General features: G+C 42.1%; 3 protein-coding genes across 3 annotated transcripts; all 3 read left to right on the forward strand.

The window, feature by feature from the left end:
- Positions 1-264: 264 nt before the first annotated feature.
- LOC309484567 (extracellular superoxide dismutase [Cu-Zn]-like) lies at positions 265-928 on the forward strand (the record flags this gene model as incomplete). The annotated part of the gene is made up of 1 exon (XM_082150893.1): positions 265-928. Exon 1 carries the CDS (start codon positions 275-277, stop codon positions 926-928), a length of 654 nt encoding a protein of 217 aa, XP_082007019.1. The 5' UTR covers positions 265-274.
- A 5,158-nt stretch (positions 929-6,086) lies between these two features.
- LOC309484568 (extracellular superoxide dismutase [Cu-Zn]-like) lies at positions 6,087-6,750 on the forward strand (the record flags this gene model as incomplete). Its single annotated transcript, XM_082150894.1, has 1 exon — positions 6,087-6,750. Exon 1 carries the CDS (start codon positions 6,097-6,099, stop codon positions 6,748-6,750), a length of 654 nt encoding a protein of 217 aa, XP_082007020.1. The 5' UTR covers positions 6,087-6,096.
- A 5,143-nt stretch (positions 6,751-11,893) lies between these two features.
- LOC309484569 (extracellular superoxide dismutase [Cu-Zn]-like) lies at positions 11,894-12,557 on the forward strand (the record flags this gene model as incomplete). Its single annotated transcript, XM_082150895.1, has 1 exon — positions 11,894-12,557. Exon 1 carries the CDS (start codon positions 11,904-11,906, stop codon positions 12,555-12,557), a length of 654 nt encoding a protein of 217 aa, XP_082007021.1. The 5' UTR covers positions 11,894-11,903.
- Between the last annotated feature and the right edge of the window lie 4,613 nt (positions 12,558-17,170).

The following is a 17,170-nucleotide window of genomic DNA, read 5'->3' on the forward strand; positions in this document are numbered from 1 at the left end:
AAAGTATAGATCTTGTCTTTTATTTGACCTGTCCTTGTGAAAAAAGTACACTTTAGCATGCTTTAAAAAGAAGTACATATTATTGAAAATAAAGCTATAAAAAATATACTTAAGTGCAAGAATGTAATGTTTTCAAACTAATCTGGTTGTGCTATTTTACCTAATGCAACTTCCATTCTCAAAGCTTTGACCTTTTATCAAAAATATTACATCCTTAAACCAAACGGCATGATTTGACTGAATCCACTCTTCATTGTAGGCTTTAAAGATCAACATGGAGAAAATCATCCTAATATTCCCTCTGATATTGCTGGCGCTGCATATACAAGGAGGAGAGTTCTCCAAATATCCAGCTTGTTTGCCTGAAGCTCCACAGCCGGAAGTCGTGGAGTTCGACAACACAATCTATGCCACTTGTGAAGTAACTCCCAGCCCCAATTTGCCACGTAACCAGCCAAAGATCTTTGGGCAAATCCTCTTCAAGCAGCTCTTCCCCAATGGAGATTTAGAAGTGAAAATCAACCTCCGTGGTTTGCCTGCCACCGATCGTCAAGAGCGTGCCATGCACATCCATCAGTATGGAGACCTCAGTCAAGGCTGCATCACTGTTGGTCCTCATTATAATCCAAACGGCGTTGACCACCCTCATCATCCTGGAGACCTGGGCAACTTTGCTTCCGAGCGAGGAGTTATAAGGCAGTTCCTGACGCTTCCAGACGCCAAGCTCTTTGGGCCTTATTCCATTCTGGGACGTGCGGTGGTGGTTCATGAGAAGGAGGATGATCTGGGAATGGGTTCAGATGAGGAGAGTAAACTCAGTGGGAATGCTGGAGAGATAATTGCTCTCGGTGTGATTGGTATTACTACTCCAAGTCTGTGGGAGAAGACCGGACCGTTCCCCAAGAAACCATGTGGAGGAAGGCACTGAGAGTCAAAGATGAGGGAGTCGGATATGGTGGGAGGGCAGACTCAAATAGGATAATCATGATTTTCCTTGTGTATTCTTTGTATGTGTCCTACATTAAAGTATATTTCATAACCTGAACATTCCCATGTTTTTTTTTCTTGCTCTTTTCAGAGGCTTTTTGGCCATAGCTTCCAATAGTAAATGCACTCTTAAAAATAAATGTAGGGTGAATGCAGGCGAAGTGGGCCGTTTAGTTTGATTTACTGTGCTCAATGGGTTAACCCTTTAAGAGCATGACAATGGCCTTTAATTAAAGATACACTATTTCTTTAAATGATAAAATGGTTTTGGTTGATGCAATATGACACTGGAGGGTGTGGCTACATCTCAAGGGAGGACACCCTTATTGTTGAAGGTAGACATAAGATTTTATTTTCTAAATTATAAGGTTTTCCGCTAAATGTCAACAAATGGGTATATTATTCTGACAGTTTGTTGCTACAGTTAACACGGAATCAAAATGCAAAAAAAAAAGATTTAAAAACGTGTTGGTTTTCTTGTAAGGTGTTTAAAGCTACAATATGTACGATTTTTGTAATAAAATAACCAAAAATCACTTGCAAAGTGTGATATATATATTTCCTGCAGTTGTGTACTTTCAGTATCCCAAAAGTTCCCAAAGATTTTTAATTTCAGAGAAATTCCAATTTTAAATAATGACGTAATATCCGCGTTATCACTGGTTTCCGCTCGTACTGCCATAGTAACCATGGCGACAACTGCGTTACGTCTAGCAGCACGCTCATGGAGTTGTTTCGTTCAAACATTATGGACCATGGCAAGCAGACTTTGGGACAAAAGGAGAACTAAAACGAGGATCAATATCGGCGTGGTGTTTTGGAGATGCCGAGAGCTCCACGTCCGTGACAAACTTCGACTCGACCGAGACGTCTTGCATGTACTTTATTAGACAGGTGAGCAAATGTAAATAAAACTAATCAATGTTATATAGCTCAACATGATGAAATGTTAGAATATGATCGGTATGTAATTCTAATGTTCATCTAGCTTACTGCTAGTCTCATACAGACAAACAAACACATAGAATAACATTATAACTTTCAACACACTCAAATGCAGTTTAGTGTGATAGACCAAGTGAAACAGTGCTGCGTTACCTCACAAGTTTAATTCGCCAAATAAACTGACTTGTTAACCCTTTCCCACCAAGGCAGTGCTGGTGCTGGTTCGGAGCTAGAGCCTAGTTTCAAATCGGTTCTTTGTTTTTCGACACCCAAAGCACCAGCTCTGAACCAGGAAAAGTGGTTCTTAAGTAGCACCAAAAAACATTGCTGGTCTAGAAGTAAGAACCGCTTGCGTCAGGGGCTGGGGGCGGGGTTACCGTGACCAACAAGACGAACAGAAACTTGTGACCGGCATTTTTCAAATAGCAGCTAATCGAGCTAATAGCAGCTTGATTGTAATCTCCGTCTATGCAAGTTACGGCGAGCTGCACGAACACGTTGGATTCGCCGTGTTTGGATGCCGATGTAGGTTCGCAAAGCCATGAGCATCAATAGTAACGCAACGACCTCCATTGTTGATGGAAGGCTCGTTCGAGATGCATCGGAGCGGCACGGACCGACCGGAGCTGCGGGAGTGTTTGGAGAGCATACGACTCCTTGTGCTTTTGGATCGCTTTCGCAGTGCTTTGATGTCATGAGCCGATCGGTCTGCGAGAAGCCGAACCATCTCGAACAAGCCTGGCGTGTTTGTGTTTGGCGCTGCCACGCTAGCGTTGCTGGGCAACATGAGATGTATACAGTGACGTAAGATCTGGCTCTGTGGTGGCTCTCTGGTACCTTGGTAATCCAGAATTCTCGCGAGAGCACAAGTTGAATTTGCTCAGCGAGTTACTCTGGTGTTGAGTAATGATGCTCATTAAATATGCCCCTCGATCTGAGCTGCACCAGTCACATGGGGTTATCTGATATAGGCGGGCCAGAGGCGAGCTAAACAGAAGACGACAGCACTGTGACGTCGAAGTCATTAGTAAACATTGCAAGATGGCTATGGATGAACACCAGTTGTTTGAAACGGCTTTGGCCGCTACAATGAACGAGTTAGACTTGGCTTTTTATCTAAAACAGGAACAGAAGACGCCGCTCGAGTCGTTCCTTTGCAAGAAGGACGTTTTTGCTGTTTTGCCGACCGGATACGGTAAGAGTCTAATCTACCAGTTAGCTCCGCTGGTAGCTAAGCGTATGGGGTTTATTGTTGTGATTGGTCGTAGTGTTATCCAATTGCGTGCAGTGAGATCTTCAAATGCATGCTTGGTGCCACCCCTCGAGCTGGCCGAGTTTCATTAGTCGACGCCAGACCATTAATCTTTTATATTTAGGTCTGGATTTCCAGGCTACCTCTCTGGCCTTGTGGAAAGGCAAACCGGATCTTAGAGAGCTCGTCAGTCGAACCAACTCCGGACTGGCAATAGCTCTGGCTCTGAACTGGCACCCGGTTCATGCTGGTGGAAAAGGGGTATGTGTGAGTATTAATTCAGCACTTGCGGGTAGATCGGTAGATTGAAATGTCCTTAATCCTTCATGTCCGCGGGACTCGCATGTGGCGCTGATATCTGTCTCTCATTAGCAATCGCGACCTGCTTCATACCACAGTCATGTTAAAAACATAAATGTATTCACTCATCCATAAACATTATTAGATCCTTCGGCATGACGACAAGTTCCATAATTCCGCTTATGTGTCATCAACCTACACCTTTGTCATTTTAAGAGGTTAGCAAGCCTGGTCAGCACCTGGATGGGAGACGACCTGAGAAAACCACGTTGCTGCTGGAAGAGGTGTTAGTGAGGCCAGCAGGGGGTGCTCACCCTTGGTCTATGTGGGACCTAACGCCCCAGTGTAGTGATCGGGACACTATACTGTCAAAGAGCACCATCCTTCCAATGAGACGTTAAACCGAGGTCCTGACTCTCTGTGGTCATTAAAAATCCCAGGATGTCCTTTGAAAAAGAGTAGGGGTGTAACCCCGGCATCCTGGACAAATTTGCCCCTTGGCCTCTGTCCATCATGGCCTCCTAGTCATCCCCATGTACTGATTGGCTTCATCACTGTCTTCTGTCCACCATTAAGCTGGTGTGTGTGGTGGGCGTTCTGGCCCAATATGGCTGCCGTCGCATCATCCAGGTGGATGCTGCACATTGGTGGTGGTTGAGGATATTCCCCCTTCCTTGTAAAGCGCTTTGAGGACCCAGAAAAGCACTATATAAATGTAACAAATTATTATTATTATTATTAAAATGTAGATGCCGCTATATAACGCTTTAAAATATGGACACAATTTAAGTTGATTTACAGTGTTTAGAGAAAACAGACAGAAAAAAAGATTTACAATATGGTTACCATTTTAAATGTTCCTCTTATTGAATTTTTGTTAGCCTATTTGTTGTTGCATGTGTTGTAGTTCCATTTGTAATATGTTGTAGAGTTCATTAAGATATCTGATATTCAAATTTCATCCAATTTCATGTCAACATGAGATATGTTCTAGTTGTTTTGAACTTTACACATGCATTGAGTGAACTGATGAGTATTACTCATCATAGCCTATCTATGTGCTTTTGGGTCTGTTAAATATGCTGTGGAATATGTTTGTGTGATGAGTTAATAAATCATGTGTTTTTAAGATCCAGGATAATTTTTTGATAAATTAGGGATGGGTCACATTACCTGAAAAGAAATTTGTCTGGAGTGCATGGTCTCAAAATGTTTATTGGTATATACCTTGCAAATAACACATATCAACTGTATTCAAAATGAAATATTAAAGTCGGACCTTAAAGTTAACAAAAGTAATAAAAAGAAAAAAACATCTAGGTACTGTATATCTAAATGACACGTTTAACAAAAAGCGTCCCACCTTACCTGCATGCATTCAATCTACTAAAAGGGGATTTTAACATCGATGCCATAGAAGAATCATTCCCTCAGAAATGTTTACTTCTGCCTTCAAAGACAATTAAATAGCAGTCCAATTGCATGTGTAATATAGGCTTGTCAGGCTTGGTACATCAGAGTCTGTAGAAATGGCTTCATGAAAAAGAAGAACTGTCAGCTATTCACTTATGTGAGATGAATATCTGCTATGAGAAGTGGTGTCAAGCATGAGCGTCAAGTGGAATTGTACACTAAGAATTAATGAGTCACAAATGAGCCACCAAATGAAGTGAAGATGAATCCATAGCAGTACTTCTTTTAATAAACACAAAACAATGGAGATAATCTACAATGGAGAACACATTGTGCAATGCAAGACAAAGAACTGAACAAACTGAGTGCTATATATAAACAGGCAAACAAAGGGAGCTAAATGAAACACAGGTGAACTTAATTAGTGACTAACAGACTATCATGGTTAACTTGTAGCTCAACATGAGTTCCTAAAAGAGCAGCCAAAAGTGTGATTCTCTCAACCCCAGGTCAGGACTGCACACGGATTAAGCTTTGTAGTGTTTTTGTGACTGCACTATTCAGGCTCCACACGGATTGAGGACAACTTTTCAGCTATACGGTAATGCACCTTTGCTGTTTTAGGCTTGTGTTTTGTTTTTTTCTCCATTCCATTTTCTCCATCAACTGACTTGATTTAGTACAACTAAAAAAAAGTTAGTGTAAGCAAAAGTATAGATCAGGGATGTCCAATCCTGCTCCTGGAGGGCCACTGTCCTGCAGAGTTTAGCTCCAACCCCAATTAAACACACCTGAACCAGATAATCAAGGTCTTACTAGGCATTCTAGAAACTTCCAGGTGGGTGTGTTGAGGCAGGCTAGAACTAAACTCTGCAGGACAGTGGCCCTCCAGGACTGAGTTTGGACACCCCTGGTATAGATCTTGTCTTTTATTTGACCTGTCCTTGTGAAAAAAGTACACTTTAGCATGCTTTAAAAAGAAGTACATATTATTGAAAATAAAGCTATAAAAAATATACTTAAGTGCAAGAATGTAATGTTTTCAAACTAATCTGGTTGTGCTATTTTACCTAATGCAACTTCCATTCTCAAAGCTCCCTGCAACAAAGCTTTGACCTTTTATCAAAAATATTACATCCTTAAACCAAACGGCATGATTTGACTGAATCCACTCTTCATTGTAGGCTTTAAAGATCAACATGGAGAAAATCATCCTAATATTCCCTCTGATATTGCTGGCGCTGCATATACAAGGAGGAGAGTTCTCCAAATATCCAGCTTGTTTGCCTGAAGCTCCACAGCCGGAAGTCGTGGAGTTCGACAACACAATCTATGCCACTTGTGAAGTAACTCCCAGCCCCAATTTGCCACGTAACCAGCCAAAGATCTTTGGGCAAATCCTCTTCAAGCAGCTCTTCCCCAATGGAGATTTAGAAGTGAAAATCAACCTCCGTGGTTTGCCTGCCACCGATCGTCAAGAGCGTGCCATGCACATCCATCAGTATGGAGACCTCAGTCAAGGCTGCATCACTGTTGGTCCTCATTATAATCCAAACGGCGTTGACCACCCTCATCATCCTGGAGACCTGGGCAACTTTGCTTCCGAGCGAGGAGTTATAAGGCAGTTCCTGACGCTTCCAGACGCCAAGCTCTTTGGGCCTTATTCCATTCTGGGACGTGCGGTGGTGGTTCATGAGAAGGAGGATGATCTGGGAATGGGTTCAGATGAGGAGAGTAAACTCAGTGGGAATGCTGGAGAGATAATTGCTCTCGGTGTGATTGGTATTACTACTCCAAGTCTGTGGGAGAAGACCGGACCGTTCCCCAAGAAACCATGTGGAGGAAGGCACTGAGAGTCAAAGATGAGGGAGTCGGATATGGTGGGAGGGCAGACTCAAATAGGATAATCATGATTTTCCTTGTGTATTCTTTGTATGTGTCCTACATTAAAGTATATTTCATAACCTGAACATTCCCATGTTTTTTTTTCTTGCTCTTTTCAGAGGCTTTTTGGCCATAGCTTCCAATAGTAAATGCACTCTTAAAAATAAATGTAGGGTGAATGCAGGCGAAGTGGGCCGTTTAGTTTGATTTACTGTGCTCAATGGGTTAACCCTTTAAGAGCATGACAATGGCCTTTAATTAAAGATACACTATTTCTTTAAATGATAAAATGGTTTTGGTTGATGCAATATGACACTGGAGGGTGTGGCTACATCTCAAGGGAGGACACCCTTATTGTTGAAGGTAGACATAAGATTTTATTTTCTAAATTATAAGGTTTCTCGCTAAATGTCAACAAATGGGTATATTATTCTGACAGTTTGTTGCTACAGTTAACACGGAATCAAAATGCAAAAAAAAAAGATTTAAAAACGTGTTGGTTTTCTTGTAAGGTGTTTAAAGCTACAATATGTACGATTTTTGTAATAAAATAACCAAAAATCACTTGCAAAGTGTGATATATATATATATTTCCTGCAGTTGTGTACTTTCAGTATCCCAAAAGTTCCCAAAGATTTTTAATTTCAGAGAAATTCCAATTTTAAATAATGACGTAATATCCGCGTTATCACTGGTTTCCGCTCGTACTGCCATAGTAACCATGGCGACAACTGCGTTACGTCTAGCAGCACGCTCATGGAGTTGTTTCGTTCAAACATTATGGACCATGGCAAGCAGACTTTGGGACAAAAGGAGAACTAAAACGAGGATCAATATCGGCGTGGTGTTTTGGAAATGCCGAGAGCTCCACGTCCGTGACAAACTTCGACTCGACCGAGACGTCTTGCATGTACTTTATTAGACAGGTGAGCAAATGTAAATAAAACTAATCAATGTTATATAGCTCAACATGATGAAATGTTAGAATATGATCGGTATGTTATTCTAATGTTCATCTAGCTTACTGCTAGTCTCATACAGACAAACAAACACATAGAATAACATTATAACTTTCAACACACTCAAATGCAGTTTAGTGTGATAGACCAAGTGAAACAGTGCTGCGTTACCTCACAAGTTTAATTCGCCAAATAAACTGACTTGTTAACCCTTTCCCACCAAGGCAGTGCTGGTGCTGGTTCGGAGCTAGAGCCTAGTTTCAAATCGGTTCTTTGTTTTTCGACACCCAAAGCACCAGCTCTGAACCAGGAAAAGTGGTTCTTAAGTAGCACCAAAAAACATTGCTGGTCTAGAAGTAAGAACCGCTTGCGTCAGGGGCTGGGGGCGGGGTTACCGTGACCAACAAGACGAACAGAAACTTGTGACCGCCATTTTTCAAATAGCAGCTTGATTGTAATCTCCGTCTATGCAAGTTACGGCGAGCTGCACGAACACGTTGGATTCGCCGTGTTTGGATGCCGATGTAGGTTCGCAAAGCCATGAGCATCAATAGTAACGCAACGACCTCCATTGTTGATGGAAGGCTCGTTCGAGAAGCATCGGAGCGGCACGGACCGACCGGAGCTGCGGGAGTGTTTGGAGAGCATACGACTCCTTGTGCTTTTGGATCGCTTTCGCAGTGCTTTGATGTCATGAGCCGATCGGTCTGCGAGAAGCCGAACCATCTCGAACAAGCCTGGCGTGTTTGTGTTTGGCGCTGCCACGCTAGCGTTGCTGGGCAACATGAGATGTATCCAGTGACGTAAGATCTGGCTCTGTGGTGGCTCTCTGGTACCTTGGTAATCCAGAATTCTCACGAGAGCACAAGTTGAATTTGCTCAGCGAGTTACTCTGGTGTTGAGTAATGATGCTCATTAAATATGCCCCTCGATCTGAGCTGCACCAGTCACATGGGGTTATCTGATATAGGCGGGCCAGAGGCGAGCTAAACAGAAGACGACAGCACTGTGACGTCGAAGTCATTAGTAAACATTGCAAGATGGCTATGGATGAACACCAGTTGTTTGAAACGGCTTTGGCCGCTACAATGAACGAGTTAGACTTGGCTTTTTATCTAAAACAGGAACAGAAGACGCCGCTCGAGTCGTTCCTTTGCAAGAAGGACGTTTTTGCTGTTTTGCCGACCGGATACGGTAAGAGTCTAATCTACCAGTTAGCTCCGCTGGTAGCTAAGCGTATGGGGTTTATTGTTGTGATTGGTCGTAGTGTTATCCAATTGCGTGCAGTGAGATCTTCAAATGCATGCTTGGTGCCACCCCTCGAGCTGGCCGAGTTTCATTAGTCGACGCCAGACCATTAATCTTTTATATTTAGGTCTGGATTTCCAGGCTACCTCTCTGGCCTTGTGGAAAGGCAAACCGGATCTTAGAGAGCTCGTCAGTCGAACCAACTCCGGACTGGCAATAGCTCTGGCTCTGAACTGGCACCCGGTTCATGCTGGTGGAAAAGGGGTATGTGAGAGTATTAATTCAGCACTTGCGGGTAGATCGGTAGATTGAAATGTCCTTAATCCTTCATGTCCGCGGGACTCGCATGTGGCGCTGATATCTGTCTCTCATTAGCAATCGCGACCTGCTTCATACCACAGTCATGTTAAAAACATCAATGTATTCACTCATCCATAAACATTATTAGATCCTTCGGCATGACGACAAGTTCCATAATTCCGCTTATGTGTCATCAACCTACACCTTTGTCATTTTAAGAGGTTAGCAAGCCTGGTCAGCACCTGGATGGGAGACGACCTGAGAAAACCACGTTGCTGCTGGAAGAGGTGTTAGTGAGGCCAGCAGGGGGTGCTCACCCTTGGTCTATGTGGGACCTAACGCCCCAGTGTAGTGATCGGGACACTATACTGTCAAAGAGCACCATCCTTCCAATGAGACGTTAAACCGAGGTCCTGACTCTCTGTGGTCATTAAAAATCCCAGGATGTCCTTTGAAAAAGAGTAGGGGTGTAACCCCGGCATCCTGGACAAATTTGCCCCTTGGCCTCTGTCCATCATGGCCTCCTAATCATCCCCATGTACTGATTGGCTTCATCACTGTCTTCTGTCCACCATTAAGCTGGTGTGTGTGGTGGGCGTTCTGGCCCAATATGGCTGCCGTCGCATCATCCAGGTGGATGCTGCACATTGGTGGTGGTTGAGGATATTCCCCCTTCCTTGTAAAGCGCTTTGAGGACCCAGAAAAGCACTATATAAATGTAACAAATTATTATTATTATTATTAAAATGTAGATGCCGCTATATAACGCTTTAAAATATGGACACAATTTAAGTTGATTTACAGTGTTTAGAGAAAACAGACAGAAAAAAAGATTTACAATATGGTTACCATTTTAAATGTTCCTCTTATTGAATTTGTGTTAGCCTATTTGTTGTTGCATGTGTTGTAGTTCCATTTGTAATATGTTGTAGAGTTCATTAAGATATCTGATATTCAAATTTCATCCAATTTCATGTCAACATGAGATATGTTCTAGTTGTTTTGAACTTTACACATGCATTGAGTGAACTGATGAGTATTACTCATCATAGCCTATCTATGTGCTTTTGGGTCTGTTAAATATGCTGTGGAATATGTTTGTGTGATGAGTTAATAAATCATGTGTTTTTAAGATCCAGGATAATTTTTTGATAAATTAGGGATGGGTCACATTACCTGAAAAGAAATTTGTCTGGAGTGCATGGTCTCAAAATGTTTATTGGTATATACCTTGCAAATAACACATATCAACTGTATTCAAAATGAAATATTAAAGTCGGACCTTAAAGTTAACAAAAGTAATAAAAAGAAAAAAACATCTAGGTACTGTATATCTAAATGACACGTTTAACAAAAAGCGTCCCACCTTACCTGCATGCATTCAATCTACTAAAAGGGGATTTTAACATCGATGCCATAGAAGAATCATTCCCTCAGAAATGTTTACTTCTGCCTTCAAAGACAATTAAATAGCAGTCCAATTGCATGTGTAATATAGGCTTGTCAGGCTTGGTACATCAGAGTCTGTAGAAATGGCTTCATGAAAAAGAAGAACTGTCAGCTATTCACTTATGTGAGATGAATATCTGCTATGAGAAGTGGTGTCAAGCATGAGCGTCAAGTGGAATTGTACACTAAGAATTAATGAGTCACAAATGAGCCACCAAATGAAGTGAAGATGAATCCATAGCAGTACTTCTTTTAATAAACACAAAACAATGGAGATAATCTACAATGGAGAACACATTGTGCAATGCAAGACAAAGAACTGAACAAACTGAGTGCTATATATAAACAGGCAAACAAAGGGAGCTAAATGAAACACAGGTGAACTTAATTAGTGACTAACAGACTATCATGGTTAACTTGTAGCTCAACATGAGTTCCTAAAAGAGCAGCCAAAAGTGTGATTCTCTCAACCCCAGGTCAGGACTGCACACGGATTAAGCTTTGTAGTGTTTTTGTGACTGCACTATTCAGGCTCCACACGGATTGAGGACAACTTTTCAGCTATACGGTAATGCACCTTTGCTGTTTTAGGCTTGTGTTTTGTTTTTTTCTCCATTCCATTTTCTCCATCAACTGACTTGATTTAGTACAACTAAAAAAAAGTTAGTGTAAGCAAAAGTATAGATCAGGGATGTCCAATCCTGCTCCTGGAGGGCCACTGTCCTGCAGAGTTTAGCTCCAACCCCAATTAAACACACCTGAACCAGATAATCAAGGTCTTACTAGGCATTCTAGAAACTTCCAGGTGGGTGTGTTGAGGCAGGCTAGAACTAAACTCTGCAGGACAGTGGCCCTCCAGGACTGAGTTTGGACACCCCTGGTATAGATCTTGTCTTTTATTTGACCTGTCCTTGTGAAAAAAGTACACTTTAGCATGCTTTAAAAAGAAGTACATATTATTGAAAATAAAGCTATAAAAAATATACTTAAGTGCAAGAATGTAATGTTTTCAAACTAATCTGGTTGTGCTATTTTACCTAATGCAACTTCCATTCTCAAAGCTCCCTGCAACAAAGCTTTGACCTTTTATCAAAAATATTACATCCTTAAACCAAACGGCATGATTTGACTGAATCCACTCTTCATTGTAGGCTTTAAAGATCAACATGGAGAAAATCATCCTAATATTCCCTCTGATATTGCTGGCGCTGCATATACAAGGAGGAGAGTTCTCCAAATATCCAGCTTGTTTGCCTGAAGCTCCACAGCCGGAAGTCGTGGAGTTCGACAACACAATCTATGCCACTTGTGAAGTAACTCCCAGCCCCAATTTGCCACGTAACCAGCCAAAGATCTTTGGGCAAATCCTCTTCAAGCAGCTCTTCCCCAATGGAGATTTAGAAGTGAAAATCAACCTCCGTGGTTTGCCTGCCACCGATCGTCAAGAGCGTGCCATGCACATCCATCAGTATGGAGACCTCAGTCAAGGCTGCATCACTGTTGGTCCTCATTATAATCCAAACGGCGTTGACCACCCTCATCATCCTGGAGACCTGGGCAACTTTGCTTCCGAGCGAGGAGTTATAAGGCAGTTCCTGACGCTTCCAGACGCCAAGCTCTTTGGGCCTTATTCCATTCTGGGACGTGCGGTGGTGGTTCATGAGAAGGAGGATGATCTGGGAATGGGTTCAGATGAGGAGAGTAAACTCAGTGGGAATGCTGGAGAGATAATTGCTCTCGGTGTGATTGGTATTACTACTCCAAGTCTGTGGGAGAAGACCGGACCGTTCCCCAAGAAACCATGTGGAGGAAGGCACTGAGAGTCAAAGATGAGGGAGTCGGATATGGTGGGAGGGCAGACTCAAATAGGATAATCATGATTTTCCTTGTGTATTCTTTGTATGTGTCCTACATTAAAGTATATTTCATAACCTGAACATTCCCATGTTTTTTTTTCTTGCTCTTTTCAGAGGCTTTTTGGCCATAGCTTCCAATAGTAAATGCACTCTTAAAAATAAATGTAGGGTGAATGCAGGCGAAGTGGGCCGTTTAGTTTGATTTACTGTGCTCAATGGGTTAACCCTTTAAGAGCATGACAATGGCCTTTAATTAAAGATACACTATTTCTTTAAATGATAAAATGGTTTTGGTTGATGCAATATGACACTGGAGGGTGTGGCTACATCTCAAGGGAGGACACCCTTATTGTTGAAGGTAGACATAAGATTTTATTTTCTAAATTATAAGGTTTCCCGCTAAATGTCAACAAATGGGTATATTATTCTGACAGTTTGTTGCTACAGTTAACACGGAATCAAAATGCAAAAAAAAAAGATTTAAAAACGTGTTGGTTTTCTTGTAAGGTGTTTAAAGCTACAATATGTACGATTTTTGTAATAAAATAACCAAAAATCACTTGCAAAGTGTGATATATATATATATTTCCTGCAGTTGTGTACTTTCAGTATCCCAAAAGTTCCCAAAGATTTTTAATTTCAGAGAAATTCCAATTTTAAATAATGACGTAATATCCGCGTTATCACTGGTTTCCGCTCGTACTGCCATAGTAACCATGGCGACAACTGCGTTACGTCTAGCAGCACGCTCATGGAGTTGTTTCGTTCAAACATTATGGACCATGGCAAGCAGACTTTGGGACAAAAGGAGAACTAAAACGAGGATCAATATCGGCGTGGTGTTTTGGAGATGCCGAGAGCTCCACGTCCGTGACAAACTTCGACTCGACCGAGACGTCTTGCATGTACTTTATTAGACAGGTGAGCAAATGTAAATAAAACTAATCAATGTTATATAGCTCAACATGATGAAATGTTAGAATATGATCGGTATGTTATTCTAATGTTCATCTAGCTTACTGCTAGTCTCATACAGACAAACAAACACATAGAATAACATTATAACTTTCAACACACTCAAATGCAGTTTAGTGTGATAGACCAAGTGAAACAGTGCTGCGTTACCTCACAAGTTTAATTCGCCAAATAAACTGACTTGTTAACCCTTTCCCACCAAGGCAGTGCTGGTGCTGGTTCGGAGCTAGAGCCTAGTTTCAAATCGGTTCTTTGTTTTTCGACACCCAAAGCACCAGCTCTGAACCAGGAAAAGTGGTTCTTAAGTAGCACCAAAAAACATTGCTGGTCTAGAAGTAAGAACCGCTTGCGTCAGGGGCTGGGGGCGGGGTTACCGTGACCAACAAGACGAACAGAAACTTGTGACCGCCATTTTTCAAATAGCAGCTAATCGAGCTAATAGCAGCTTGATTGTAATCTCCGTCTATGCAAGTTACGGCGAGCTGCACGAACACGTTGGATTCGCCATGTTTGGATGCCGATGTAGGTTCGCAAAGCCATGAGCATCAATAGTAACGCAACGACCTCCATTGTTGATGGAAGGCTCGTTCGAGATGCATCGGAGCGGCACGGACCGACCGGAGCTGCGGGAGTGTTTGGAGAGCATACGACTCCTTGTGCTTTTGGATCGCTTTCGCAGTGCTTTGATGTCATGAGCCGATCGGTCTGCGAGAAGCCGAACCATCTCGAACAAGCCTGGCGTGTTTGTGTTTGGCGCTGCCACGCTAGCGTTGCTGGGCAACATGAGATGTATCCAGTGACGTAAGATCTGGCTCTGTGGTGGCTCTCTGGTACCTTGGTAATCCAGAATTCTCGCGAGAGCACAAGTTGAATTTGCTCAGCGAGTTACTCTGGTGTTGAGTAATGATGCTCATTAAATATGCCCCTCGATCTGAGCTGCACCAGTCACATGGGGTTATCTGATATAGGCGGGCCAGAGGCGAGCTAAACAGAAGACGACAGCACTGTGACGTCGAAGTCATTAGTAAACATTGCAAGATGGCTATGGATGAACACCAGTTGTTTGAAACGGCTTTGGCCGCTACAATGAACGAGTTAGACTTGGCTTTTTATCTAAAACAGGAACAGAAGACGCCGCTCGAGTCGTTCCTTTGCAAGAAGGACGTTTTTGCTGTTTTGCCGACCGGATACGGTAAGAGTCTAATCTACCAGTTAGCTCCGCTGGTAGCTAAGCGTATGGGGTTTATTGTTGTGATTGGTCGTAGTGTTATCCAATTGCGTGCAGTGAGATCTTCAAATGCATGCTTGGTGCCACCCCTCGAGCTGGCCGAGTTTCATTAGTCGACGCCAGACCATTAATCTTTTATATTTAGGTCTGGATTTCCAGGCTACCTCTCTGGCCTTGTGGAAAGGCAAACCGGATCTTAGAGAGCTCGTCAGTCGAACCAACTCCGGACTGGCAATAGCTCTGGCTCTGAACTGGCACCCGGTTCATGCTGGTGGAAAAGGGGTATGTGTGAGTATTAATTCAGCACTTGCGGGTAGATCGGTAGATTGAAATGTCCTTAATCCTTCATGTCCGTGGGACTCGCATGTGGCGCTGATATCTGTCTCTCATTAGCAATCGCGACCTGCTTCATACCACAGTCATGTTAAAAACATCAATGTATTCACTCATCCATAAACATTATTAGATCCTTCGGCATGACGACAAGTTCCATAATTCCGCTTATGTGTCATCAACCTACACCTTTGTCATTGTAAGAGGTTAGCAAGCCTGGTCAGCACCTGGATGGGAGACGACCTGAGAAAACCACGTTGCTGCTGGAAGAGGTGTTAGTGAGGCCAGCAGGGGGTGCTCACCCTTGGTCTATGTGGGACCTAACGCCCCAGTGTAGTGATCGGGACACTATACTGTCAAAGAGCACCATCCTTCCAATGAGACGTTAAACCGAGGTCCTGACTCTCTGTGGTCATTAAAAATCCCAGGATGTCCTTTGAAAAAGAGTAGGGGTGTAACCCCGGCATCCTGGACAAATTTGCCCCTTGGCCTCTGTCCATCATGGCCTCCTAATCATCCCCATGTACTGATTGGCTTCATCACTGTCTTCTGTCCACCATTAAGCTGGTGTGTGTGGTGGGCGTTCTGGCCCAATATGGCTGCCGTCGCATCATCCAGGTGGATGCTGCACATTGGTGGTGGTTGAGGATATTCCCCCTTCCTTGTAAAGCGCTTTGAGGACCCAGAAAAGCACTATATAAATGTAACAAATTATTATTATTATTATTAAAATGTAGATGCCGCTATATAGCGCTTTAAAATATGGACACAATTTAAGTTGATTTACAGTGTTTAGAGAAAACAGACAGAAAAAAAGATTTACAATATGGTTACCATTTTAAATGTTCCTCTTATTGAATTTGTGTTAGCCTATTTGTTGTTGCATGTGTTGTAGTTCCATTTGTAATATGTTGTAGAGTTCATTATGATATCTGATATTCAAATTTCATCCAATTTCATGTCAACATGAGATATGTTCTAGTTGTTTTGAACTTTACACATGCATTGAGTGAACTGATGAGTATTACTCATCATAGCCTATCTATGTGCTATTGGGTCTGTTAAATATGCTGTGGAATATGTTTGTGTGATGAGTTAATAAATCATGTGTTTTTAAGATCCAGGATAATTTTTTGATAAATTAGGGATGGGTCACATTACCTGAAAAGAAATTTGTCTGGAGTGCATGGTCTCAAAATGTTTATTGGTATATACCTTGCAAATAACACATATCAACTGTATTCAAAATGAAATATTAAAGTCGGACCTTAAAGTTATCAAAAGTAATAAAAAGAAAAAAACATCTAGGTACTGTATATCTAAATGACACGTTTAACAAAAAGCGTCCCACCTTACCTGCATGCATTCAATCTACTAAAAGGGGATTTTAACATCGATGCCATAGAAGAATCATTCCCTCAGAAATGTTTACTTCTGCCTTCAAAGACAATTAAATAGCAGTCCAATTGCATGTGTAATATAGGCTTGTCAGGCTTGGTACATCAGAGTCTGTAGAAATGGCTTCATGAAAAAGAAGAACTGTCAGCTATTCACTTATGTGAGATGAATATCTGCTATGAGAAGTGGTGTCAAGCATGAGCGTCAAGTGGAATTGTACACTAAGAATTAATGAGTCACAAATGAGCCACCAAATGAAGTGAAGATGAATCCATAGCAGTACTTCTTTTAATAAACACAAAACAATGGAGATAATCTACAATGGAGAACACATTGTGCAATGCAAGACAAAGAACTGAACAAACTGAGTGCTATATATAAACAGGCAAACAAAGGGAGCTAAATGAAACACAGGTGAACTTAATTAGTGACTAACAGACTATCATGGTTAACTTGTAGCTCAACATGAGTTCCTAAAAGAGCAGCCAAAAGTGTGATTCTCTCAACCCCAGGTCAGGACTGCACACGGATTAAGCTTAGTGTTTTTGTGACTGCACTATTCAGGCTCCACACGGATTGAGGACAACTTTTCAGCTATACGGTAATGCACCTTTGCTGTTTTAGGCTTGTGTTTTGTTTTTTT

The sequence above is a fragment of the Leuciscus leuciscus genome (genome assembly GCF_965113295.1).
Source record: "Leuciscus leuciscus genome assembly, chromosome: 20".
In the NCBI taxonomy this organism is placed as follows: Eukaryota; Metazoa; Chordata; class Actinopteri; order Cypriniformes; family Leuciscidae; genus Leuciscus; species Leuciscus leuciscus.